This window comes from Microcaecilia unicolor, chromosome 2, assembly GCF_901765095.1.
Source record: "Microcaecilia unicolor chromosome 2, aMicUni1.1, whole genome shotgun sequence".
NCBI lineage: Eukaryota > Metazoa > Chordata > Amphibia > Gymnophiona > Siphonopidae > Microcaecilia > Microcaecilia unicolor.
Genome location: NC_044032.1, coordinates 500,503,647 through 500,531,015, shown reverse-complemented (window position 1 = coordinate 500,531,015; position 27,369 = coordinate 500,503,647). Strand labels below are relative to the sequence as shown.

Below are 27,369 nucleotides of genomic sequence, written 5' to 3'. Positions count from 1 at the left end.
GTGGATTTATTCCTCACTCATGAAGGTAGGAAAGACTGTAAGCGCTTCACTGGGAAATATGATAAATATTTACTCAATAAATTACTTTCTATCTAAGTTAATTGGTATCCTGATAGGTTTGTTACAAGTGGATAATTATTAATTCTATTCTTTTTGGGACCAGGTATTGTGACGTTGCTGACTTCTGTTTTGTAACCTTCCTCTTATCTTTTTGGTTTTTCTTTTTTTGGATGCTTGTCTAGAGCTTCATCGGATCCTGAAGAAAACTCATCTGATGAGTCTGATCTGTCAAAGGCAACTCTAGCTGGTTTCTCATTCTTTTTCTCTTGCAACCAAGGATAAATTGAATCTTTGGCATAATCCACTGTTTTTTTTTTTTAATTTTTGGATACTTCAACATTTAGAATGTTTCATGACCGAGTGGTGGTATTCATGTCATTCAAATATTTAAAATATGGTGAGATGCACAGTGCCCAGAAGCCTGTGACAGGTCTCATTGAACTTTCGACTCCTTGACTCTCTTCAGCCACACATAGGCTCTCCCCAAATCTTGAGAATGGCTGTTTTGTTTTCTTTCCACACTGCCTTTCTCTCTAGGATTTTAGCCGAACCATGCAGTGCCCAACGCCCTCACTATTCTTGCGAGACTCTGAGTACAGTGTGGGAGTTCAGGGACTGTTGGCTCAGTCATTGGAAGCTATTTAGTACTGAAAGAAAGAACTATTATAAAGGTAGTGCAAACTTCCCGAAAAGGTGAAAGTAGAGAATGGAGGCTAACTGGTAGGAGAGGCATGTGTGGGTTGAAACTGACGAATATAGAGGAGAGGATTTATTGGTGGGGGAAGCACATGAAGGTGAAGAGCTGAAGGAAGAATGTCTCTTTGGGGAGAGTGAAAGTGGGCATGGTGGAAATGGGGAGAGGGGTGGAAATGGGGGGAAGGGTAGAGTACAGGAGAGTTAGGCTGGGGGAGAAAATGAGTTAGAGAACAGACTTTGTTTAAATTACAAGTTACTCTGTGCCTGCGCAGTCAGGACTACCGTGTTAAAGGATGATTTCCCCTTCCTCGCAATTGGCCACTGTGGTACCTGTAATGAAAATCACTGTACTAATTTTCTCAGAGGCACAAAATAGTAAAAATGCAGACTGGCACAAATTGAATGCATTTGTTTTCTTTACTATCTTCTTTCTTATATATACATGATCATCAAAGTGAAACAGTATAAACGTCCACATTGAAAAATGCATACATGTGCTTGAAGTGTTTGATTAGATAGCTGTTCCTGAATTTACAAATAAAATTTGTATTCAAACTGAATGTAATTTTTATATGGTGTAATATCCAGTAATTGCATAATAAGTTCAATTGATGAAACAACATCCTGAAAATTTCCTCATGCTTCCTTATAGGCAAAGAGCTCTGCTTTATGAGGCATAAAAGCTTAGTATATAATAAATTTCTTTCCATTAATTTTTCACAATCTGTTAAAAATTCTGTTGTAACCTGCGTATAACAACCTTTTCATTACAGTCTACCAATTTAATAAAAAATTTGGCTCAGTATATAGAAGCTTGTGTCTTAGGCAGGCGAAGGGCAATTTTTAAGCCATTTTCTTGGGTGTTTCACATTTGTGCCTCTTTGGAAATTGTTCATAATCATTGTAGATAAAGTTATGCACATTCTGCAAATGTATAATTTTACTTGATTAATTTGGAGACATTTCTGCAATTGGAGTTAGCTTGGGCAAGGCAAAAACTACATGTAGTTTTGGCTAGCGGAAGTTCCCATAAATTCCTGCAGATAACTTTTCCGGGGTAAAAAGTAAAGCAAAACTACCAACGTCGTTTTGTTTTGATTATTAGCAGAACTCAAACCAGTATGTCGTCAAAAATTTGTCTTACTAGCAGTGGTTCCCAAACCTGGTTCTGGAGGCACCCCAGCCAGTCAGGTTTTCAGTTTATCCACAATGAATATTCTTGAGAGAGATCTGCAGGCACAGTCTCCATTGCATGAATATATCCTTTCTGAATATCCTGAAAACCTGACTGGCTGGGGTGCCTTCAGAACCAGGTTTGGGAACCACTGCTATAAACAGTAAGCCTGTGCTTTCTTTAGAAACCTTCTGTACCTGCAAGCTGGGGAGACTAGATATCCTGAAAGTCAAGTTCTTAAAATCCTTTCTTCCCCACTGCACCAATGATAATTTTCTGCTACCAGCCCCAACTAGAAATGTTGCAAGTCTTGTGACCATTTTTATTTGCTACATAGTTTCTGAGTAGCATATTTGCAGGGTTTGGTGGTGTTTGACAGTGGAGGGATTTTGTGTTGCTGTTACTGAGGTGAAGCCGGAATTTGATTATATATTTGTTTTTTTATGATAAGTGAGAAATTTGGGACTGATGTGTTGCATCCATTTTTTCGATGTGGGATTGAATGATAGTGTCAATAATGAAATATTTACATTATTTTTTTTCAGCTGTAAATTTTAGTGTTCAGTATGTCACATATATGAATATTGTCTGTCAGGTGTGTCACAACAGGAGAGAGGTTGAGAACCACTGATGTGTGTGTATGTATGTGTATATATATGTGTATATAAAATAACTATTATTAATTCTCATATCTACCAACAAGCATGATGAATCAGCCCCACAAGTGGTTGACAGTATCCAAAGCTAGAACAGAGTAGCTCTTTCACGGGTCCTTTTACAAAGGCATTCTAGCATTTTTAGCGCGCGCTAAAAATAAGCATGTACTAAATGTTAGTCGCCCATATATTTCTATGGATGTGGCTAGTGTTTAGCGCGCGCTAATGATTAGCGCAGCCTAAAACCACTAGCGCACCTTTGTAAAAAGACCCGTCAGAGCTCAGAAACAAATAGTTTCTCAGAATATGTATATCTTGTCATCCAGTACACCCTTATGGAGACACTTCAGATTTTTTCCCTGCTTTGTTGAACGGATATGTTTTGATAGCTCTCACCCCTGCAACTTAATGACAAACCTTTTTTTCAGTTTTAAGTAGCATTTTTCTTAATCTTTCTTTCTTCTATTTTTTCCCAAAAAATAAAAAAAAATATCCATTTTTTTCCTTTTTCCCTGTCTCATAGAGTCAGAGTTTCAAGTGGCTAATCTGTTCTTTGATATTTCTAATGACAAGCCAGATTTCGAAAGGTGGGCATAAAGGACAAAAGACATTGCTGTGAAAACGCAGTAGTAAAATCATAGATTTAGTTGTTTCTGATCTAGGGAGTATAATGCTGGTCTTGTATGCAGTGGTGTTTGTAGTCTGGTTGTGATCTGGGAAGGCTGTGGCTCAGTGCAGTCTCAAAACATTTGGTGCAGTATGAAAGGCTTTGCATCTTACCTCGGCACCATGGTTGCACTATGAGAAGTAAATAAAGCACAGAACTTTCCCTACAATATTGGCGCTGAGCCCTGGATGCTGAGGCGATTAGGTGCATTGGTCATAAACTCTGTGCCAACCTTGAAGCATAGAAAGGACTGGCACAATTTCTGTACCATCTCAGCACAGAAGGATCTGGTAGAGATACTCTGTGCTGGTTTGCAGTCCACTCTGTGTTCTTGGCACAGTTGCTATTCTAAATAAGTCAGTATGATGCTAAGGTTGAAATGGGGTGGAGATAGCTTAAGCTTAATTAAAATCAGGATGCTATAACAAGAGGACCTTTTCTTCCTAACAAACTCAAATGTTCAGCTTCTAGATTAAGTTGAACTAGTCATTCAGAAATGCATGCTGCAGCAGTGCAGAAGCAAAAGAATGCACCAAGGATTCTATCTGCAGATGAACCTTCATTGCAGCATTTGCCCAAACTAACATGATCTCTGATTTAAAATATATATATATTATTGTACTGCCAGAAGTGGGCACAAGCTAAGGATGCTTTGCACAAGTCTCTTCTTACTTCAGCTCAGATTACTACAGCTCGAAGATCAGTTGATCTAGAGAAGTTTCTTGTGGAATCTATAGTGTCTTTTAATTGGTCTGAGTCTCCTGCATATTTTTCCAGGCAATTCTCAGAGATTTATCAGTTGGAGAATTGAGAAGATTCTCCTTTTTCAGAATCTCCAAGACAAGCAAAGGATAGCTGTAAATAAAAACTCATGAAACTATAACACAATATGTGGTCGCTCTGCTTGAGTGAAAGCCCAGTGAAGCAGAAGGAAACTACTGAGTGGAAAAAAAAATAAAATACTGATTTTGGTGGCATAATTGGGACACTTCATTAGGCAAAGGTATATTTAACAGATGTCTGTTTTTATTCCTTGGTTTCATTTCTTTGTTTTTTTTCCCTCTTATTAGAATATGTGCTGTGCAGGGTTAGATCAAAGTTCCAGTGAGCCCAGCACCCTGTCTCTGACAGTGGCCAATCCAGATCATAAGTACTTGGCAGGATCCCAAGGAATAGATTCAGTCCTTACTATTTATACTCAGAGATAAGCAGTGGTTTTCCCAGAATACCTGGCTGATAATGGTTTATGGACTTTCCTCTAGGAGCTAGGCCAAATTCCTTTTAAGCTGAACTGTGGTAACTGCTTTAGCTGTATCCTCCAACATCAATTCCACAAACTGAGTGGAGAAAACATTCTTCAGTTCTAAATCTACTAGTTTTGTGGAGCGTCCCATCCTTCTTAAGGAGATGGTTATAACTGTTAGTTTTGTGGATTGTCCTCTAGTTTTAGTGTTCATGTTGACGTTAAATAACTTTTATATTTTCACTCATGATTTTTCTAGACCTCTATTGTAGCCTCCCTGTCATCTCTTCTTAGAGCTGAAGAGCCCTAACCTATTTAGCCTTTTTCATTTTTCCCTTTGTGCATAATCATGCACCTACCCACGTTACATTTCAACTGTAATTTAAATGTCCAGTTTCCAAGTTTGGAAAGGTTTTTTGGAACTTTTTTCAGTATAGATTTCTGTATAGATTTCTGGTTTCTTTTACCCACTTACTAGCCCACAGTAAGCCCTTGCCTCTTATCCCAAGACTTTTTAAATTTTCTGAAGAATCTCTCAATAGGGACTTTGTTAGATATCTCGTGAAAATCCAGATACAATACATTGATCAACTTGTTATCCACTTCTGTTGTCTCCAAGTTAGCTCATCTGCATTGTCAAGTCTATTCATGTACCCACTAAATTCTTAAAATAGCTTCTATCACTTTGCACAGTGTCATCCTGAAACTTTGTGGTCTTTAGTTTCCTAGATCATCATATGACTGTTTTTGGAAAATTGGCATTACATTGCTTATCCTCCAGTCTTCAGGCACAGTGGTTGGTTTTAATGAAAGGATGCTGCTAACAGATTTGCAATTTCTTATTTATTTATTTATTTATTAGTATTTATTTGCAGCCTTTTTGAAGGAATTCACTCGTCAGTGTACAGTAAGAATAAATCAAACATGAGCAATAGGCAATTACAGTAGTAAAAGTATTCAAATAGTACAAAGTATGGCACAGTATACTACTTACAATCTATTACAATATGTAATAGAATATATTAATTGACAGTGAAGGGTATAAGCAAAAATGGAACATATAGGAGTTAGAAAATAAGGTAACTAATTTAACGAAAGGTGCACATGAGGTCAGAGAGATGGTTAAATATTATCTCAGCTAGAGTAGGAGTGGATAAACATGTCCTGCTGCAGTATGTGCAGCCCGTGTCACTCCTTGTGTGAGTGAGACTAACAAGTTAGTTACTACTTCCATTAAAGGCCTGGTTGAAAAGCCAAGCTTTCACCTGCTTCCTGAAATAGAGATAGTCTTGTGTTAAGTGGAGCCTTTCAGGCAGTGCATTCCAGAGTGTGGGGACTACTCTGGAGAAGGCTCGCTTTTGGGTATCACATCGTGCAATGTCTTTTGGAGAGGGTGTGGTTAGGGATAGTCCTTGAGAGGACCTTAGCGTCCTTGGCGGTTTGTCGAGGATCATCCTATTTTTCAGGTACTCAGGGCCATTTCCTTTAAGGGCGTTGAAGATCAGACATAGTTTTAAATTTCGCCCTGTATTGTACTGGTAGCTAATGAAATGTTTGCAAAAATGGTGTGATGTGGTCTCGTCGCTTGCAACCTTCTATGAGTCTTGCTGCAGCATTCTGAATCAATTGGACCTGGTGCAGGCCCTTTGTAGTCAGATTGTTGTATAGTGCATTGCAATAATCCAGTCTTGATGTTATTATGGCATGCACAAGTGGGATAAGATTTACCTTTTCAATGTAAGAAGAGAAGCAGCGTAGCTGTTGCAAATAGTAGAAGCAGCTCTTGAAGGTTGCTTTGATTTGGGGAATCAGAGTAAGTGTTGAATCTAGCTGTATTCTAAGGTTCCTAACTTGTGATTTGAGGGGGAGTTCATACTTCCCAAAAGGGATTTTGATGTCAGATATGTATCCACTTGTGTTAGGGACCCAGAGAAGCTTGGTTTTACTTGGGTTCAGGCAAAGTTTTTGTATTCAGCCCATTCTTGAATTGATGTTAGGTAATCGATTTATTCAAGGCTGTAGGTAAGTCAGGTTCAGTGGGTATGAGTAGCTGCACATCATCTACGTAGATGTAGAATTGAGCTTCCATTGACCAAATCAGCTCAGCAAGTGGCTTGAGGTAGATATTGAACAGAATAGGTGACAGTATCAATTCTTGTGGTACCCTGTGGTCAGTGCCCATGGTGGCGATGAGTTGCTGCCAAACATTATGGATTGTTGCTTGTCTGATAGATAGGATCTGAACCAGGCAAGTACTGTTCCACTGATAACCTGTTTCTGTCAGTCGTGCTAGCATGATATCATGATCTACAGTGTCAAAAGCTGCTAAGAAATCTAAACTGGGCAGGCTGGCTCTGTTGTGAGGGTTGCAGTAGGCTGTTTACTATACTGGACAACTGCTTGGTTGAATTAGCAGCCTGTGCAGTGCATTGAGAGAAATACTGTTTTTTTGGTTGCTGTTAAGGCTTGAGTTCTTTTAGCATTCTAAGGTGTTATATGGCATGTCTGTCTTGCCTTCCTTAAACAAATTTAATCTGCAGCACTTTGCAAAAGACAACAATATAGTAGGTAAAGTGTAGGTACCACACTATGCTATGAGAACATTTTTTTAAAAACCACATAATACAAAGTGGATGCAGTTTTCTGTTCAGGTGATAGGCTGGTGAATACCATCCAGTCCTGGTGGTTATTTATGCTTTAGTTTGTCAGTTTGCCATTATATCTTCCAGTTGTTTCATTAGAGGTGGGAAAATGTGGGGTACAAATGTAACAAATAAAATAAAATCACCTGGGAGGATTTTCAAATGTAGATATCTCCCTAATTTCTTCCATAACACACAAGTCGTTTGAGTGGTCATTTATACTTTCCACAGGGGCCATATTTATACTTTCCACAGGGGCCATTTTTATACAATGACTCATGTGGCAAATGTACATTATTACTAAATGACCCCCTTACGTTTCTCAAATGGCTTTGTCCTCCCTGAATGCCTCTCATCTTCCTGGTTATGTAGTGGCTCAAATGAGTCCCTTGCAGGCAGATTGATTTTGATGTACTTGAAAAAGTTTGCCTGTGTGGCAAGGTTCTTCAAGACTTGAGAAAGAAATCAAGATTTCTATACCTCATTAATATGCCTAACTTACCTTATTAATGTTTTATATGTTAACTTATCCATGCGTTTTTGATTATATAAACTTGTAGACCACACATTTGTGTAATTAACAAAAATTACATTTGCAATATAACAAAAGAAAAATAACATTAAAACAACTTGAAGCCCCCAGCCCAATCTGAACAGATCCTAAATAACCAAAAAGCCAGTGCAAACAAAAAGACTTTTGATTCTTTATGGAATCTTAGGGGCCCTTTTACTAAACAGTGTAAGCGTCTACGCGTGCCCAACGTGCGCCAAAATGGAGTTACGCCCGACTACCGTATGGCTCTTGCGACAATTTCATTTTTGGCGAGCATCCGATACGCACATCTGAAAAATATTTTTTATTTTCGGGCGTGTGTAATGGACGCGCGCTAAGTGGCATTTGGTGTGCATAGGTCATTACCGCCTGGTTACCGCGTGAGTCTTTACCGCTAGGTCCAATGACTGGTGGTAAGGTCTCAGACCCAAAATGGATGCACGGCAATTTTCATTTTGCCGCATGTCCTTTTTCTGCAAAAAATTTAAAATGCCTTTTTTACAGGTGTGCTAAAAAATGGATTGGCACGCGCCCCAAACCCACACCCACACTATCGCAAGCCATTTTTTAGCATGCCTCTGTAAAAGGACCCCTTAGTCCTTTTAATCTCGAAGTGCCACAGGTAACACATCCCATGTCGTATAACACTGCTTTTACCATTGCAGCTGCTAAATTATACTTGCTCACCTTTCCAATTCTGTTCCTTTGGGTTTGCCTCCAGTTTTGATAAAATTATTTTTTGAATTTTGAAATGTACATGCCAAACCTTAACATAAAGAAATGGTAAAATACTGATGATAAACTATGAAGCCATCTTATAAGTACTGTACATAGAATTACACAGAACAATGTAGCCCACAACAAGGGAGAAAAGAGGAAACAAAGAATATTCAAAGAAAAAATAAGGTTTCATATTGCATAACCCTAAATTCTTGGTGAGTACAATATTAACGGACCTTATTATTAACACCTGTTTCCATCTATAAACACAAAGAAACCTGCTCCAGAAGTTATTTTTCTAATTGGGTGGGCTCAAAAGAAATATTGATTACCAGGCAACTATTAAACATGTACAGTGGAATCTCAAATAAAAAGTACCACCCTTTGCCAAAACACTGGGTTTCAGATTCAAAAAGGACTTTCTTACCTGAGTGGCACCAGCCATATCAGGGAAAACCTGTATCTTTTGCCCACAAAAAATACATCTTTATTTAAAAAAAAAAAAAAAACAGCTTAAAATCTTAAATTTATCAGTATCCGTGGAGAATGTCACTGAGTTTCCTTAAAAGATATATAAGATGTTTTTTTTGTCTTTGGCCTCCTTGACCTAACCATTTAACAATGCTCACAATTGTTTTGTTTTTCTGCAACCCTTTTAGTATGAGTAGTACATTTTGTTTGGTTTCCGAGGTTGTTTAAAATTACTGTCTCCGTGGATCATTACAATAGCTTCTTTCAGTTGTTTTCTGTTTATTGTAGCACTCCTTTGATATTAGCCTATTTTGCTTGTGCAGTGACACCTTTGAGCGTAAATAGCATTGATGCAAATTATGGACTTCGTAGATTTTCAACAAAATATTAGTACCTTTAAACTCTCATCCCTGACAGCTGTATGGAATCAGCATGCACTCAGAATTTTATTATTTTGTAGGAGCAAAACAAGCACTAAGAGCATTATAAGTGTGTTCCTATATAACAAAGATATATAGGAATATAATACATGGCACAATTGTGGTCGTAGCCCCTCTCAGACTCACCTTATTTCTGGCGGTCAGCTTCTGGGCTGGCTTTTGTCTGTTCTTCCAGAGTTAGTTCTGTCTCTGTCTCTGTGTACTGGCTGCTTCCAGCATGGCTCAGATTACTCCACTACACTGCACCTGTGTGTGTTAAGCCTCTCTGTGCTTCAGTATGCTTTCTGCCTGTGTCTTGGTTTGTGTTCCTCTCGCCCTCTGGTGGCCAGAAACGGTGGCTGCCATATACTTTCCAGACTTTCTTTCCGGTCCGGTCCAGATATTCCAGCCCTCCAGACTTGGTTTGAAGTTTGGCAGCTAGCCTCACCCGTAGCTGCCTCATGATTCCTGCAGCTGAGCTTCAGGGGCTGATGGGTTTATTAACTACCTGGAACCTTCTGAGTTTGCATTTGCATCGTCTAAGGTCCCTGGTTCGTTGGTGCTTTGTTGCACTTCTGCCTCGTCTGGTTTCTTGTTTAGTTCCTTGTCTGTTTCTACTTATCTGTGTGTAGTTTAGCTTAGGTTTATTTGCTTCTTCCCTAGTCTTGTTTCTGGTCTGTATTCCTTGTCTAGTTTCTGTTTGTCTGTGTCTCTTGTTTAGTGTCTGCTCTGCAGCTTTAGTCCTGTCTCTTGTCTGTCAGTATTTGTACCCTGTTTTGGTGGCTGCTCTGCTGCTTTCAGTCCTGTCTCTTGTCTGTCAGTATTTGTACCCTGTTTCGGTGGCTGCGTGGCAGCTTTCAGTTCCTGTCCTTTAGCTTGTCTATTTCCTGCTTTGTTTAGTATTGTCTGTCTGTGAGTCCTAGCCCAGTTTCCTGCCTTGCTGCCCATGTATATTCCTTTCCCCTCTGACCCTCAGTCCCTGTTCAGCCTAGTTGCCCTGTCCGGTAAGTCCTGCCGGCCGCCTGCACCCAGGGGCTCAACTCCTGGGGAAGGGCGGTCAAGCGCAGATGAAGTCTAACTGTTTCTGTCAGAGTTCTACCTTGTCTCTGGTGTGGGGTGGTTTTGCCTGCCACTGCTGCTCCACGGCAGTGGCCCAAGGGCTCACAAACCTAGTTTCTGCCTTGAAAGCCTGATATCAGCTCACTTGTTTCTCTGTTCAGGCAGTATTAGCCACACTCTTAAAGCCTTCGACTGCTTCCAAGAGCTTGTAATCTTCATTGATAGTCAACTAGGAACATGTTTTAGAAATAAACTTCTCCAAGGACAAGCAGGCCATAATTCTCACAATTGGGAATCCCACGTTGCCCAGTCCAGAGTTTTTAACAAGCTTCAAAAGAGCTTTGTGGAACGCAAACCACACTCCACTGTACATGCGTGAGTGCCTTGTCGCCTGCCCTGAGAGCACAGTTATCACAGTTGTTTTTCTATCTCAGTGAGGGGTGGTCACATCTTTGTGATCCTCCTCAGTCTGAAGAACTTCAGAGTGCCTTTTGCTGGTCTTTTTGCGCTAATTTTGTGTGGTCCATTTTTTTTGGATTACCCCATGTTTCTCCTTATTTTCTTAGTTCTAATTTTTTTTCCATTTTATAAGTTTTTATTGTTGTTGTTGTTGTTTTCCACTTCATTGGGCTGAATATAGGCCTTAACTCCAGGCGCTTTCTCTCTCTTTCTTTTTTTTTTTTTTTTGTGGCACTTCTTGCCAGCCTGCTCATACTCAGCCCCAGCATGCTCATTCCTATCAACAACATGCGCCTAAGGCTCCTTCTGCTCCCCAGTCAAAGCAGGGGATGAGCTTCTGACTGGTTCCAGCAGAGCATAGCCATGGAAAAGTGTCCGTCCCGGATGAAGTGCAGGTCGGTGGAGGATGAAGTGTTTTCATGAAAGGTGGCCCCTTGTAACCTCCGACCAGTGGGTTCTCCAAATAGTCCAGCTCGGATACACCCTAAATTGTTGTCAGCAACCTCCAAATTGCCTACCAAGAGCTCATTACTTCAGCTGTCAGCACAAACAAGTACTTGCAGAGGAACTTAGCCCTTTTGAAGGCCCATGTGGTCGATCCCGTTCCACCAGGAGAAGAAGGGCAGGGATTCAATTCTAGGTACTTCCTTGTGCAAAAGAAGACTGGGTATGTGTCCCATCCTAGACCTAAAGGTCCTGAACAAATTCCTAGTCAAAGAAAAGTTCAGGATGGTTTCCCTGGGCACCCTTCTCCCCATGATTCAGGAAAACAATTGGCTATGCTCTCTGGATTTAAAAAGATGCATATACACACATCCCAATACTTCCAGCCCACTGGAAGTGTCTACGATTTCGGCTGGAAATACATCACTTCCAGTACTGTTTGTTGCCCTCTGGCCTTGCGTCAGCTCCCAGGGTATTTACCAAATGTTTAGCAGTATTCACAGCATTGTTACGCAGACTGGGAGTCCATATGTTCCCTTATCGCAATGATTGGCTGGTGAAGAGCACGTCGGAGGATGGTGCTCGGGAGTCCATGCGGAGAACTATTCGGGTTCTGTAGCTACTAGAGTTCATTTTAAACTACCCCAAGCCCCATCTTCGCCCTGCCCAGCAATTGGAATTCATTGGAGTCCTGCTCGATATGTAGCAGGTTTCAGCCTTCCTCCCGGGGCCAAGAACAGACACTCTAGTCACACTGGCTTCTCATGTTCGAACTGCTCAGCAGGTTATGGCTCGACAGATGTTGAGGTTATTGGGCCACTTCTTCCACTGATGCTTCTTATGGCCTTAGGCAAGTCATTTCTCTTTCCATTGCTTCAGGTGCAAACTTAGATTTACAAGCCTACTGTACATGAATATAAACATTCCTTGAGATATTAATGGAAGAATTTTAAAAAAATGGCAAATACTGTCAAGAAAAACCACATGTATTTGATAAAGGTGGCTTCGTGCATTTATATAAACTGGTGTAACCTGGGTTTGTGTAATTCACTTGGTGGGAACCCAGTGCCTGAATAGAATTTTAGTTGTTGACCAGAGCAGGCATTCCATAGAGCACATGAGAAAGGCAGAGAAAAAAGGGTGGGGTGAGGTGAGGAACAGAAATAAGATAAATCAGGCATTCCTAGGAATTTACAGATTGGATAATAAACTTGGCAGTTAACAAGAAGATAGTCCATATTTCTGTAATAATTAAGATGTTAGTGATTAAAAAAAAATTTTTTTTTAATAATCCAGCCATTCTCAACTTGTGTGTTGCGATGAGCAACCGGGAGGTGTGTTGGCGGGTTTAGCACACAGGTCCTGTGCATAAAAGTTGTATCAGAGGGGCAGGACCTGGCTAAGGAAAGGCTCTGGATAAACCCGAGCAGCAAGTTACCACTGCTGGCAAAGAAAGGATTTGAAAGAGCTGGAGGTGAGAGGGGGGGCGTGGGCGCTGAAGGAGGACAAAAGAAGAGGTACTGTACTGGTGAGGGAAGGATTCTGAGGATGTGGTACTGGACTGAGTGGAAGCAGAGATCGAGGAAAAGGTGCTGGATGTGGGTTCAGAGAGGAGAGGTGTTGGACTGAGGGGGAGCAGAGGCTGAGGAAGAAGTGCTGGATGGGATGCAGAGGTATAGGTGCTGGGTTCTAGGGGGAGGGGCAGAAGGAGAGTTGCTAGGCTCAAGGAAGAGCAGAGGGAGAGGTGTTGGACTTGGTGGGTTCAGAGAAAGAGATTCTGGACTGAGGGACTGAGGAAGAGGTGTTGGATGGGGGTGCCGAGGGAGAGGTGCTGGACTCGAGGGTAGAAGGGGCAGAGGGAGAAATGCTGGATGTGGGGTGCAGAGGGGAGAGGTGCTGCTGGGCTTATGGGGGAAGGGGCAGGAAGAGAGGGTAAAACATGGGACTATAGAGGGTGGGGGCTAGAGAGAGGGGATACTAGACATATGTGAGGGGAGAGGGAGAAAGTGAGTAAGAGAGCTGCTGGACTGTGAAGGATGCATGGAAGAGGTGGAGAGATAACTGGACCCACAGGAAATTTGACTACACAAACCCCGATGCCATGCTCTTTCCTGGGTTTTTTTAGGCAGTAAAAAGCACTTAGCAGGCTATCACTTCTGGTATGTGGTTTGTTGTCTACACAATCTGGGAAGGAGCACAGCATTGGGGGTTTGTGTAGCATCATCTTCTGCTAATTGGCTAGGTTTTCTGTGGCTAAGCTTCCCTCGGAGTTGCTGCCTTGTTGAACATTTAAGCTGCATATTTGGGGAGGGGGAGAGGGGACAGAGCTGCTGAACCATAAGGGTGAAGGGAAAGGGTGAGGGAACTATGCTGTGTACCATAGAGGTAGAGGGGAAAGGGAGGGCTTACAGGTAGTTGGTGCACCATAGGAATGGAAGGGAAGGTAGAGGGGGTGGGAATTGTTGCACCATAAGGGTGTAAATGAGATGGGCTGGGGGATGCTGGACCATAGGAGTGTATAGAATAGAGAGGGGTGGGGAGATGCTGGACTACAAATGTAGGTGGAGAAAGAGGAGATGCTGGGCTACAAGGGTGCAAGAAAGGAGAGGGAAGATATTGAGCATGGTAGAGCCATGTGGGAGAGACCTGAGTCCAAAAAGATTTTTTAATGATTTGATGTACCTGAACATCCAGTGATAATTATCTACCACAACCCCTAGAATCTTAAAGATAGATTCTGATTTAAACATATTAACAATTTAAATTTCTGAGCGGGTCGAAATGTTGTAGAGAGTTTAGTATAAGAAATTTAGGGGTCCTTTTTACTAAAGTGCGCTAATGGATTTGGCGCAAGCTAATGATTAGTGTGCGCTAAATAAGACGCCTATTATTTTCCTATGGGTGTCTTATTTAGCATGTGTTAATCGTTAGCGCACTCTAAGTCTGTTAGCACATCTTAGTAAAAGGGCACCTTAGTTCTTTCTCTATTTAGTTTTAACAGGTGTGCTGAAACCCAATGTTCTACCACATCTAGACATGATTGTATTTTATCTGTTATGTTGAACAAAGAAAAAATCTAAAAGGTACTAGCAATGTGATGTCATCTGTATATATAAAAAATTTCACTCCTATTTCATCCAAATTTAACCGCAGAGCCAACATCATGATATTGAATAAAATAGAGGAAATTGGTGAACCTTGTAGTACAGCATTTACTGCCCTCCAGGCTTTAGATGGTAAATCAGCCATTTTTGCATACAAGTTCTTGTATGCAAAAATCCCTCAAACCAAGACAACATCCTACCCTGTATTCCGATTTGACTGTGTGCACTCAACAGAATGTTATGATCTACCAAGTCAATCAAATGCACTTGATAGATCAAATTATATAACCAGTACCTTTTTACCAACACTCGAGACATCTTGCCTCTGATAACTGAGTTTCCCTAAAACATATGTAAGATGCTTTTTTTTTTCTCTTTAGCCTCGTTGACCTCATCATTTAACAATGCTCACAATTGTTTTGTCTTTCTGTGACCTGCTGAAGTTCATCCTAAAACCCAACAGGGATTTGTGTAAGATGTCAAAAAATCATCCAAATAGATAATTGTGTTGCCACTAATCCTTCCATTGTTTTTGCCAAGAATGGAATTGAAGCCACCTGTCTGAAGTTAGTTACTTTTATCTAAATGTTTATTTGGAGTTCTTGGAGTTGGTGTCAAAACTATATCTCCCAGAGATAATGGAAAGAGCCCTTTAAAAAGGAGGACTCTACTCAACTTATCTAATGAACAATTGAGAGGTTGCATATTTTCTTAGAGGCCCTTTTACTAAGTGGCAGTAAGCACTAACGCGTCACATTCAGCAGATTGCCAAAACCTGTCATTTCTTTCTGTATAACATCAGCAAAATCCGTCCCTTCATCTCTGAGCACTCTACCAGAACCCTTATCCACACTCTTATCACCTCTCGTCTTGATTATTGTAACCTGCTTCTCACCGGCCTCCCTCTTAGCCATCTCTCTCCCCTTCAATGAGTCCAAAACTCTGCTGCGCGACTCATTTTCCGCCAAAGTCACTATGCTCACATTAGCCCTCTCCTTAAGTCACTTCACTGGCTCCCTATCCGTTTCCGCATTCAATTCAAACTTCTCTTGTTAACCTATGAGTGCATTCACTCTGCCGCTCCCCAGTACCTCTCCACTCTTGTCTTTCCCTACGCCCCCACTCGAGTACTCCGTTCTGTAGATAAATCTCTCTTATCTGTCTTCTACTGCTAATTCCAGACTTCGTTCCTTTTATCTTGCTGCACCTCACGCCTGGAATGGACTTGACAAGCATGTATGTCTAGCCCCATCTTTGGCCGTTTTCAAGTCCAAACGTAAAGCCCACCTCTTTACCACTGCTTTTGACTCCTAACCACTACTCACTTGCCCTGTCCTTTTACCCTTAATTGTTCTGTTTACCTGTCTTATCTAGATTGTAAGCTCTTTGAGCAGGGACTGTCTTTATGTATGGTGTACAGCGCTGCGTATGCCTTGTAGCGCTATAGAAATGATAAGTAGTAGTAAAAGGCACTACCACGGGACGTGCTTAGATGTCACGTGGTAGTTCTGGGATTGGCACGCACTACCTGTGTGCTAAACGTTTTGTAGCGTGGGGGTGTGTTTGGAGGCGGAGAGTAGGCGTGCCCTGTGCTAATTGTATAGTTCAGGTAAATTGCCAGTGCTGTCTGATTAGCAGGGGATTAGCGCCTGAGCCCTTACCACCTAGTAAATAAGTGGCGGTAAGTGCTCATGCACTAATTGGGAAATTAGAGCGTGGCCATCAATGAGGAAATAGAAATTGTGGCCATTTTATAGTCACATTAAAAATAGCCTCAGCGTGCAGGAAATCCCCATGCTACTGATACCGCAGGCCACATTTTAGCACAGCTTAGTAATAGAGCCCCTAAATGTTGTAATAATGTCATCATCTTGAATTTCATTAAATTCAGCCCAGATTCTGTCTGCTGGCAAACCTAATATGTCATTGTTATAAGTTGGTATAATATCAGTACCTGTATGAATACCCTGTACTTTGTTCTGGAAAAAAGTTTGCTAACTTTCAGCAGTTGGAGTTGTTTGAGCTGAATTTGAGATTAGATCAGTTGGTTTACGCAAGTAATTAACATTTCAAAATAGTTCTTTTTGATTTACTATATTTTGGTCTATTTTTGATGTATAAAATTTCTTCTTTGCCAGTTTAATCATAGCTCTGTATAAATGAACTGACTGTCTCCTATTGTTTTTGTTGTTGTTGTTTTTTTTTTCATTTTCATCTGCTTGTTCCAGTTTTCTATATGTCTCTCTTAACTTTAAAAGATCATCATTGAACCAGTAAACATCATTCCTGCTTTGCTTTCTTCTCTTATTGATGAGTGCAGTCTCATCTAAAATCTGCTTGCTAATAATATTACAGCTGTAGGTACTCTAGGTTCTTCAGCCTTGTGATGTTCCTAGACTACAGCATGAAATGGCCAGGGTGCCTTGCTAGAAAAACACAGAATGATAGCCCAGTTTCTCCTTCTCCTTTATAAAATAGAAGGGCTATAGAGAGGTCCCTAAACCCTCAGGCATCCAAGAGGGCAGCAACTTAAGTGGTTCTGACTCTTGTATTCTTCAGTGTCTCCCCTTAGCCCTCTATTGTATTAGCTTGTGTAGCATCATATATAGGCTTCAGCTTGTGGAACCTATATTGCTAATACTTAGGCTTGAAGGCTCTCCTCTAGTAACTTAGATTACCAAATGTGTTGCATTCAAGCAATTTTTGTTTGGTTGCCCTAACGCAGTGTTTCCCAAGTCCAATTCTGGAGTACAACTTGCCAGTCAGGTTTTCAGGATATCCACAATGAATATGCATGAACTTGATTTGCATACACTGCCTCCATTATATGCAAATCTCTCTATTTCATTGTGGATATTCTGAAAACCTGACTGGCAAGGGGTGCTCCAGGACCGGACTTGGAAAACACTGCCCTAATGTGTATAGGAATATGGAAATTCACAGCATCATAGTGTGAACTGATTGGCTTAAAACCCAACATGCATTGATAGAACATTAAAGCTGATGTGTAACAATGTTTTTTGTTTTTCTTTATTAGTTACTTCTTGGACCAAAATGAATGAAGGAAATACATCAAACTGCATAAAGAAAAGTAACATGGTGCAGCCTGCCAATTTGGAGAGCAACATCCCCACTCTTCAAGACTGGGATCTGAACTTTCCACAGCCCCTCTCCTTGCCAGACTATGGGCCTGGGTTGTGTTTCAGTTTCCCTGACCAACATAGCCTTAAATCTGCAGATTCTGGCATTCCAACTCTGGAAATTGGTAATCCTGAAACTGTGCATTGCAACATTCTGAACCTCAAGGCAAGTGTTTCTGGACCTGGGGTTGGGGAGGATAGAGCTTTCCAGAGTGCCAGTGCACTTCCTTCTTGTGTGCCTTCCCTGCCATTAAACACAGAACTTGAAATTGTCCGTAAATCATCCACATTCCCAAGAACTGGCTATGACACAGTGAAGCTGTACAGCCCGTCCTCTACAGCTGTGAGCAGAAGTGATGATGTGTCTGTGTGCAGTATCTCTAGTCTCAGCACAGAGTTGTCAACTACTCTATCACTCAGCAACGAGGACATTGTAGATTTCATGGTAACGAGCAGTTCGAGTGCTATTGTAACCCTGGAAAATGATGAAACTCCGTTTTCGGACGTCACGTTGAATTCAAGCAGAGAAACCTGTGATCAGAGCCAGCAGAAACCGGAACAAGCTGAAGTGGAGAGTAAATCTCGAATTTTTTCGGGGCCATTCAGTAGCTTCCTCAATAGGTAATTCAGTTTTAACATCTGCATGTCACCCGTGGGTTTTGACAAACAATACGTGAAAGCTGCACGAGCTGAAATTTTAGAGCTTGATTTATCCTCGTCTGAGTGAACAGCTGCAGCTAGATGTCAGGTTTTCCTGAGCATTTGTTGTAAAAGGGAATATTCGACTGCTCTTTGGTGTTTGTATAACTGAGGGGCCCTTTTACGAAGGCGCGCAGAAAAATGGCCTGTGGTAGTGTAGACGTGTGTTTTGGATGCGCGCAGGATCATTTTTCAGCGTACCTGTAAATAATGCCTTTTTAAAAATTTTGCTGAAAATGGATGTGCGGCAAAATGAAAATTGCCATGCATTCATTTTGGGTCCGAGTCCTTTCTGCCAGCCATTGACCTAGCGGTAAAGTCTCACGCGGTAACTGGGCGGTAATGACCTAGACGCGTCAAATGCCACTTGGCGAGCGTCCGATACGCGTGTCTGAGAGTAAAAATTTTTTGCATGCGCATATTGGACGTGTGCCAAAAATGAAATTACCACAAGAGCCATGCGGTAGCCGGGCGGTATCTCCATTTTGGCGCCCATTGGGTGCACGTAGATGCTTATGTGGCTTAGTAAAAGGGCCCCTGAGGTTGCCTTAACATCAGGCCCTTCTTCCGAGCCTGCCTGTAAGTGATTATTCACCCAGTTAGATACACAGGTTTTATGTTCCTCTGAGACTTATACCTGAAATTGATTTACTCCTTACGGCAGGAGTTGAGTCTATGTGGCCTTGTAGCAACTATCCTGTATGGAGGGGCAAATTTATTTTTATTCTTCCCATGGAAACCCTTTGTCTGGACCACACCATTACCTGTAGAACATTCAGAACCTGTCTGGCCATGTTTACTTCCTCATATAAAAGGGTTCTCCGTGATGGAAAACATCAAATTAGCCAGTCTAATTTGTTGATTTGGCCCCCTCCTGCTTGTATAACCTCTTCATGCACTATTTCATGCAACTAGGTGAGATCTGAGTCTTAATTCGTTAAAACCTCATTCTGTAAAAAGCCATGCCATTACAAAAGATTTATCATAAAAATACTTTTTGTTAATTTTAAATGCATGGTAGAAACTTCTTTTCATTTTTTTTCTTTAATAGGCTCTATATAGTGTCCCTTTTTGAGAGAATGTTCAGAATTTGTCATAACAGTTGATGGTACTGAGTATATGATGTAATGCATGTTTCAAAACATAGTTTATCCTTATTTCCATCTTTCCTGGGATGTCCCATGGAAAACTTGATAGAATTAAAGTATTATTGCAAGCTTTAAAAAAAATGTATTACTATAATTAATTATGTATTTAATAACCATAGGGTGCTGTAGTGATTTTGAAATGTCATCTGTTTAAATGTCTCCTCTTTTTATTGTTCTACTACTGTAGTAAAATAGGGCTTTAGAGTGTAAATGTTCAGCAGAGCATGTAACTTAAAGTGTCTGCATACTTTTCAGCAAACGCAAAACCAGCCAGTTTTCAACACAAGGTACATTCTTTGAAGATTAGCTTACTTTGCTAAAGTGAATGCACTAATGGCATGGCTACTAAATGCGTACGTGTACAAAAATGAAATGTGCATGTGTAATTTCTAACCTTGCTGCCTTTTACCCAGGAAACGCGTGTGGCTAAAAATGTGCATGGTGAAATTGTACTTAAGGCTTCAGCCAGTTTACTCTCATTACTCCTCATTAGGAACATAAGTCATCATTAGAAATCTTACACTTTAATATTAGGGCATGCATATAATTCTTGTAATGACGTCAGAAACCTTGTTCCTGTTATTGGGTTGTTTTGAAATCAATTACAAGTCTTACTTATGACCATAAAATAATGAAAGTTTAGGGCTTTTCCAAAATCATTTTCTCCATTGCATATTTCTCTGTGGGTGAAATTTTCACATACATGATAGGAATGAACCTCACTTGTAAGCCAGAGTATATTGGATATGATTTCAGTCTTTCAAATTTACTGCTTGTGTTCCTCTTAATATTTGGATTCTGCCAATGACAGCTGCCTTATGGAGTTTATAGGCTGTAATATGGATATCAAAGAGAGTTTTTTTATGTTTCAACAGTTTTTATTGATGATCATTAGAATAGACAAAGACTTAACATTTCTGTTAGCAATAATTAAGTAGTTGTTTACATGTATACAACTTGATACAGATCTTCTGCTTTGTCATCAGGAATTTACATTTTCTTCCTCCCATCTCTATACCTTCATGTTTCTACATATTTATTGATGAAATTGCAGATAAGTACACATCCAACATTTGTCATGCATTGAATACAAGTTGTGATTGTCAAACATAAACATTAAAACGAGTTGAACATCAACTTTTAAACAGTTTATTCCCCTTCACACCCTATTCCCCCCCTTCCCCGAATCTTAACCCCCCCCCTCGGGGGGTAGAGTGTAATCCTCCCGACTGCTTGCAAGTAGCAATGCTCCACGTGCCCAGTTTTGAGTTGCCCGTTGTTCTTCCATCGTTTACCCTCTCCTCCTTCTCCTATTCCTTGGTCTTCCTCTCCTCCCCCCCCCCCCCCCCCCCCCAGATTCAACTCTGTGCTAACCCAGGCCACAAGGCGCCCTCATCTCTCCAGTCCCCACTTCCTCCAGTTCCACTTTTCGTGCTTCTCTTTATAGTTCTCCTCAAGCTGTCGAGTTCAATACCATCAAAGAAAGTTTTTTAAATCAAGACTAGCACCCAAAGCAACCTGGACATATTGAATATCTTCCTGTCACATTTTCCTGATCTGATTATATTTTTGGTACTCAAGGATCTTGTGTTTTTCTTTACATTGTATAGAATAGTTGCTCTAATCAAATGTTTCTACTAGCAGTGCTGCAGTATGCACATTGGGAAGAATAATCCGAATCATAGTTACCTGACGTTAGGGTCCAACTTGGGTCAGCATCGAAGAAAAAGATCTAGGTGTTGTAGATAATATGCTAAAATCTTCTGCTCAGTGTGCAGCGGCAGCCAAAAAAGCATACAGGATGCTAGGAATTATTACTACTACTACTATTTAGCATTTCTATAGCGCTACAAGGCATATGCAGCACTGCACAAACATAGAAGAAAGACAGTCCCTGCTCAAAGAGCTTACAATCTAATAGACAAAAAATAAAGTAAGCAAATCAATTAATGTGTACAGGAAGGAGGAGAGGAGAGTAGGTGGAGGCGAGTGGTTACAAGTGGTTATGAGTCAAAAGCAATGTTAAAGAGGTGGGCTTTCAGTCTAGATTTAAAGGTGGCCAAGGATGGGGCAAGATGTAGGGGCTCAGGAAGTTTATTCCAGGCGTAGGGCGCTGCGAGACAGAAGGTGCGAAGTCTGGAGTTGGCAGTAGTGGAGAAGGGAACAGATAAGAAGAATTTATCCATGGAGTAGAATGCATGGGAAGGGCTGTAGGGAAGGACGAGTGTGGAGAGATACTGGGGAGCAGCAGAGTGAGTACATTTATAGGTTAGTAGAAGAAGTTAGATGCGAAAACGGATAGAGAGCCAGTGAAGCGACTTGAGGAGAGGGGTAGTATGAGTAACGCGACCCTGGCGGAAGACGAGACGGCAGCAGAGTTTTGAACCGATTGGAGAGGGGGAGAGGTCACTAAGTGGGAGGCCAGCAAGAAGCAGATTGCAGTAGTCTAAACGAGAGGTGACAAGGGTGTGGATGAGGGTTTTGGTAGAGTGCTCGGAAAGAAAGGGGCGGATTTTACGGATGTTGTAAAGAAAGAAACGACAGGTCTTGGCGATCTGCTGGATATGAGCAGAGAAGGAGAGAGAAGAGTCAAAGATGACCCCAAGGTTTCGAGATGAGGAGACAGGGAGAATGAGAGAGCCATCAACAGAAATAGAAAACGGAGGGAGTGGGGAGGTGGGTTTGGGGGAAAAATGAGAAACTCGGTTTTGGTCATGTTTAATTTCAGGTGGCATTGAGACATGCAGACAGCAATGTCAGACAAGCACGCTGAAACTTTGGTTTCGATGCAAGGTGAGATATCAGGGGTAGAAAGGTAGATTTGGGAGTCATCAGCATAGAGATGGTAGGAAAAGCCATGGGATGAGATTAATGAACCAAGGGAAGAAGTGTAGATAGAAAAGAGGAGGGGACCAAGAACAGAACCCTGAGGTACGCCGACAGGCAGAGGGATAGAAGTAGAAGAGGATCCACCAGAGTGAACACTGAAGGTGCGGAGGGAGAGGTAGGAAGAGAACCAGGAAAGGACAGAGCCCTGGAATCCAAGTGAGGACAGGGTATTGAGGAGTATGCTGTGATCGACAGTGTCAAAAGCAGCGGAAAGATCAAGAAGAATGAGGATGGAATAGAGACCTCTGGATTTAGCCAGTAATAGGTCATTGGAGACTTTAGTAAGCGCAGTTTCGGTTGAGTGGAGAGGGCGAAAACCAGATTGTAGTGGGTCAAGAATAGCATGTGAGGAGAGAAAATCAAGGCAGTGGTGGTGAACAGCACGCTCAAGTAATTTGGAGAGAAAAGGGAGGAGGGAGATGGGTCGGTAATTAGAGGGATAAGTAGGGTCGAGTGAAGGCTTCTTAAGGAGAGGTGTGACCACAGCATGTTTAAAGGCAGTAGGGACAGTTGCAGTGGAAAGTGAGAGGTTGAGAATGTGACAGATAAAAGGAATAAGAGCAGGTGAGATGGCATTAAGAAGGTGGGTGGGAATGGGATCAGAGGAACAGGTGGTACATTTTGAGGAAGAAAGGAGAAGTGTAGTTTCCTCTATAGTAACTTCAGGAAGGGAGGAAAAGGAATGAGGGGAAGGAGAGAGAGGGGAACGGACTAGTGGAGGGAGAGGTGGCGAGGTAGAGAATTCAAGGTTTATCTTTTGAACCTTGTCGTGAAAGAATTCAGCAAGGGTCTGAGGAGATAATGAAGGGGGAGTTGGGGGAGGCGGCACCTTGAGGAGAGAGTTCAATGTGGTGAAGAGAAGTCGAGGGTTAGAGCCAAGAAATTTGGTCAGTTGGATATAATAATCCTATTTGGCGCTTAAAAGAGCAGATTGGAAGGAGGTCAGCATGAACTTAAAGTGTAAGAAATCAGCAAGGGCCCGAGATTTCCGCCAGAGGCGTTCGGCAGAGCGGGTACAGGAACGTAGGTAGCAGATATTAGAAGTCAGCCAAGGTTGGGGTTTTGTACGACTTATAGGGCGGGTCATCAAAGGTGCAAGAGTGTCTAAGGCAGAGGATAGAGTATTGTTGTAAGAAGAAAAAGCCTCGTTGACAGACGTGGATGGTGCCACAGTAGAGAGGTGGACGGTGCCACAGTAGAGAGGAGGTTTGAAACATGGGAGGATAGAGATGAAGGGTCAATATCGTGAAGATTCCTAGATAAATTAGATAAGATAGGACGGGACTGGGAGGGAGGAGATTTACGTGTGAAAGTTATAAGATGGTGATCAGAGAGGGGAAGATCAGAGGCAAGGAAACTAGAGGGTGAACAGTTGGAGGAGAAGATGAGATCAAGACAGTGACCATTTTGATGAGTGGGGGAGATGGAGCATAAGTACATAAGTAATGCCGTACTGGGAAAAGACCAAGGGTCCATCGAGCCCAGCATCCTGTCCACGACAGCGGCCAATCCAGGCCAAGGGCACCTGGCAAGCTTCCCAAATGTACAAACATTCTATACATGTTATTCCTGGAATTTTGGAGTTTTCCAAGTCCGTTTAGTAGCGGTTTATGGACTTGTCCTTTAGGAAACCGTCCAACCCCTTTTTAAACTCTGCTAAGCTAACCGCCTTCACCACTTTCTCCGGCAACGAATTCCAGAGTTTAATTACACGTTGGGTGAAGAAAAATTTTCTCTGATTTGTTTTAAATTTACTACACTGTAGTTTCATCGCATGCCCCCTAGTCCTAGTATTTTTGGAAAGTGTGAACAGACGCTTCACATCCACCTGTTCCACTCCACTCATTATTTTATATACCTCTATCATGTCTCCCCTCAGCCGTCTCTTCTCCAAGCTGTATAGCCCTAGCCTCCTTAGTCTTTCTTCATAGGGAAGTCGTCCCATCCCCGCTATCATTTTAGTTGCCCTTCGCTGCACCTTTTCCAATTCTACTATATCTTTCTTGAGATGCGGCGACCAGAATAGTTGGTGATTAAAGGAGGATGTTAAAGCGAGTAACTTGGAAATATAAGAGTTGGAAGGATCATTAGCAGGAATATTAAAGTTACCAAGGATGAGAGAGGGGGAGGAAGGATCATGGAAGAAGGGAAGCCAGGCGTCAAAGTCACTGAGAAAGGATGAAAGGGACTTATCAGGGGGACGATAAATGACCGCTATTCGAAGAGGCAGAGGAGAGAAAAGGCGGATAGAGTGGACTTCAATGAGGAAAAACAGTGAGATTGAGGTGGAAGAAGGGGTTGAAATCTGGAGGAGGGAGAGAGAAGTAGTCCAACACCGCCCCTGCGACCAGCAGAGCGAGGAGTATGTGAAAAAAGATAACCGCCATGGCAGAGGGCTGCGACTGAAGCAGAGTCATCAGGGCAGAGCCAGGTTTCTGTTATGGCGAGCAGATGGAGGTGAAGCGAGATAAAGAGTTCCTGGATATAGGGGAGTTTGTTACAGATAGAGCGGGCATTCCATAGGACACAAGAGAAGGGCAGAGAAGAGGAGGGGAGTAGAGGAATAGAGATGAGGTTAGAGAGGTCGTGGTGAGATCTGTAGAGTTGGGATAATAGTTGGTGAGGAGGGCCAGGATTGGGATTGATGTCACTGGCTGAGAGTAAGAGAAGGAGTAAAAGAGAGCGGAGGAGAGTAGGAGAGGTGTGGCCACGAAGGCGTCGGAGGCGAAAGGTATTTAGGTGGAATGGGGAAGGCAAAATGGAGGGAAGAAAGAGACGGAGATTAAAAGCCAAGAGGGAGGAAGAGGGTAGGAGAGAAGGTGAGGTGATGAAGTCGATGGATGGGCAGTGAGTTCCTGTAGCGGAGAGAGGTAGGGGGTAAGGGAAAAGATTAGGAAGGGACAGGGCTAGGAAGAGAATGTGAATAGGGGCCATAAACGACTGAGGTACTTTAGCAACTGGGAAGAAGATTAGATGTAAAGAGAAAAATGCCCCGGCGCGCGGCACCTAGAGCGGAGGCCCTGAGTTGATCGGAGTGGACCTGGGTGTCACCCCGGAGAAGGCTGTAAGGATATGCAGATGAGCTGCAAGTCCTCCACAGCACCTGAAAGGCAGCCGTGGTAGAGCTGGGAACCTCTCAGCTGAGGAAAGGCTTACCAGGGGTTAGGCCGAAGTCAGCATTCCTCCCCCTGAGGGTCGCCTGATCCTAGCCAAAAAGCACCTGGAAACTCTGTGCACTTGGAGCGAGGGCCCTGGGAAGATCGGGGTGGACCTGGACTCACCCTGGATACAGCTGTGAGGAAATGCAGAAGGGCTGCAAGTCCTCCACAGCACCTGGTGGGAGCGCTGGGCACCTAGAGCGGAGGCCCTGAGTGGATCGGAGTGGACCTGGGTGTCACCCTGGAGAAGGCTGTAAGGATATGCAGATGAGCTGCAAGTCCTCCACAGCACCTGAAAGGCAGCCGGTGATAGAGCTGGGCACCTCTCAGCTGAGGAAAGGCTTACCAGGGGTTAGGCCGAAGCCAGCATTCCTCCCCCTGAGGGTCGCCTGAATTATTAGGAAAGGAATGGTAAATAAGACCGAAAATACTATAATGCATCTGTATTGTTCCATGGTTTGACCTCACCTTGAGTATTGCGTTCAGTTCTGGTTGCCAAATCTCAAAAAAGATAAAGCGGAATTAGAAAAGATTCAAAGAAGAGTGACCAAAATGGTAAAGGGGATGGAACTCCTCTCATACGAGGAAAGGCTAAAGAGGTTAGGGCTCTTTAACTAGGAAAAGAGATGGATGAGGGAAGATATGATTTATGTCTACAAATTCCTGTGTGGTATAGAATGAGTAGAAGTGAATCGATATTTTACTCATTCCAAAAATACAAAGACTAGTTATATTTGTACTAGTTATTTATGAGTTATATTTCCATGTAACTCAAGGAAGTTACATGGAAATATTTTAAAACGAAATAGGAGGAAATATTTTTCCACTCAACGAATAGTTAGCTATGGAATTCTTTGCCGGAGGATGTAGTAACAGCAGCATATCTGGGTTTAAAAAAATGTTTGGACAAGTTCCTGGAGAAAAGTCCATAGTCTGCTATTGAGATAGACATACAGAAGCTACCTGGGATTGGTAGCATGGAATGTTGCTACTATTTGGGTTTCTGCCAGGAGGTACTTGTGACCTGGCTTGGCCACTGTTGGAAACAGGATACTGGCCTAGATGGACCATTGGTCTGACCTAGTATGGTTATTTTTATGTTCTTATGTCTACTTCTTCAGAGCCTCATTGGCTTGCATTGAGCTTTTTATCAGTTGAGATGGAAATCTCACTGGTGATGAGGTCTTCATTATCTGCAATTTTATCAGGATTTTTTTTTAAATTTCGTTTTTGGTTGTCAGTTCAGAGAAACATGTATGACAGCAAAACTATTACAGAAACATTATCAAACATAGTACACAAACCAAAAATGCTTATACAGAGATTTCCAACCGTTAGCATACAAAATTCCTCCGTAGCGACTTTATATATTTCCCCCCTGAAACCCCCCCTGAATCAGAAACCCTTCCACTAGCACACTAACACTCTTCCCTCTGTACCAAAACCCCACCATACGTCCCCTGTCATCCACCATACCACACCCCATCTGTAACCACTATTTCCCCCCGCCCCCTCTCTTCCTACGTATCAAGCGCTTCTAAGCAACACTTCCACAACACAGCATAATGTCTATTGTCTCTTTTAAGGGATCTAGAGTAAAGCAGACCTTCATGCTTGCCTATTTCTCGCATTTTCGCTGTCCAACTTTCAAAGGAGATCCAGAACTGTAAGTTTTCGGACTAGCAATAGGGACATATATAGAAATCGCCTTTGGGGCTGAGTTAGTTGTTGAGTTAGAAGTAGCCCCTCGGCCCCCAAAAGTAAGGTGGCATAATCCCATTCCACCGCTTTCTGAACAACCTTATTAAGTGAGGAGAAAACCCTATTCCAGACCATAAGGGCAGGACATTCTAGGAAGGTATGAATAAGTGTGCCCCTACCATTGTGGCATCTAAGGCAACAGTCACTGTCCCAAAGACCCAGTGTAGCACCCTTGGTCCTAGTCATGTACAATCTATGCAGTATTTT

The 27,369-nt window shown here is 42.2% G+C and overlaps 1 protein-coding gene across 2 annotated transcripts in view; it reads left to right on the top strand.

Moving 5' to 3' along the window:
• The window catches only part of TBC1D14 (TBC1 domain family member 14), a 199,948-nt gene that overhangs the window by 10,992 nt on the left and 161,587 nt on the right, over window positions 1–27,369 (top strand). For both annotated transcript variants that reach the window (XM_030191163.1, XM_030191164.1), the window contains exon 2: window positions 17,405–18,128. In XM_030191163.1, the coding sequence (XP_030047023.1) occupies window positions 17,405–18,128 (724 nt within the window). The remainder of the gene's footprint in view (window positions 1–17,404; window positions 18,129–27,369) is intronic.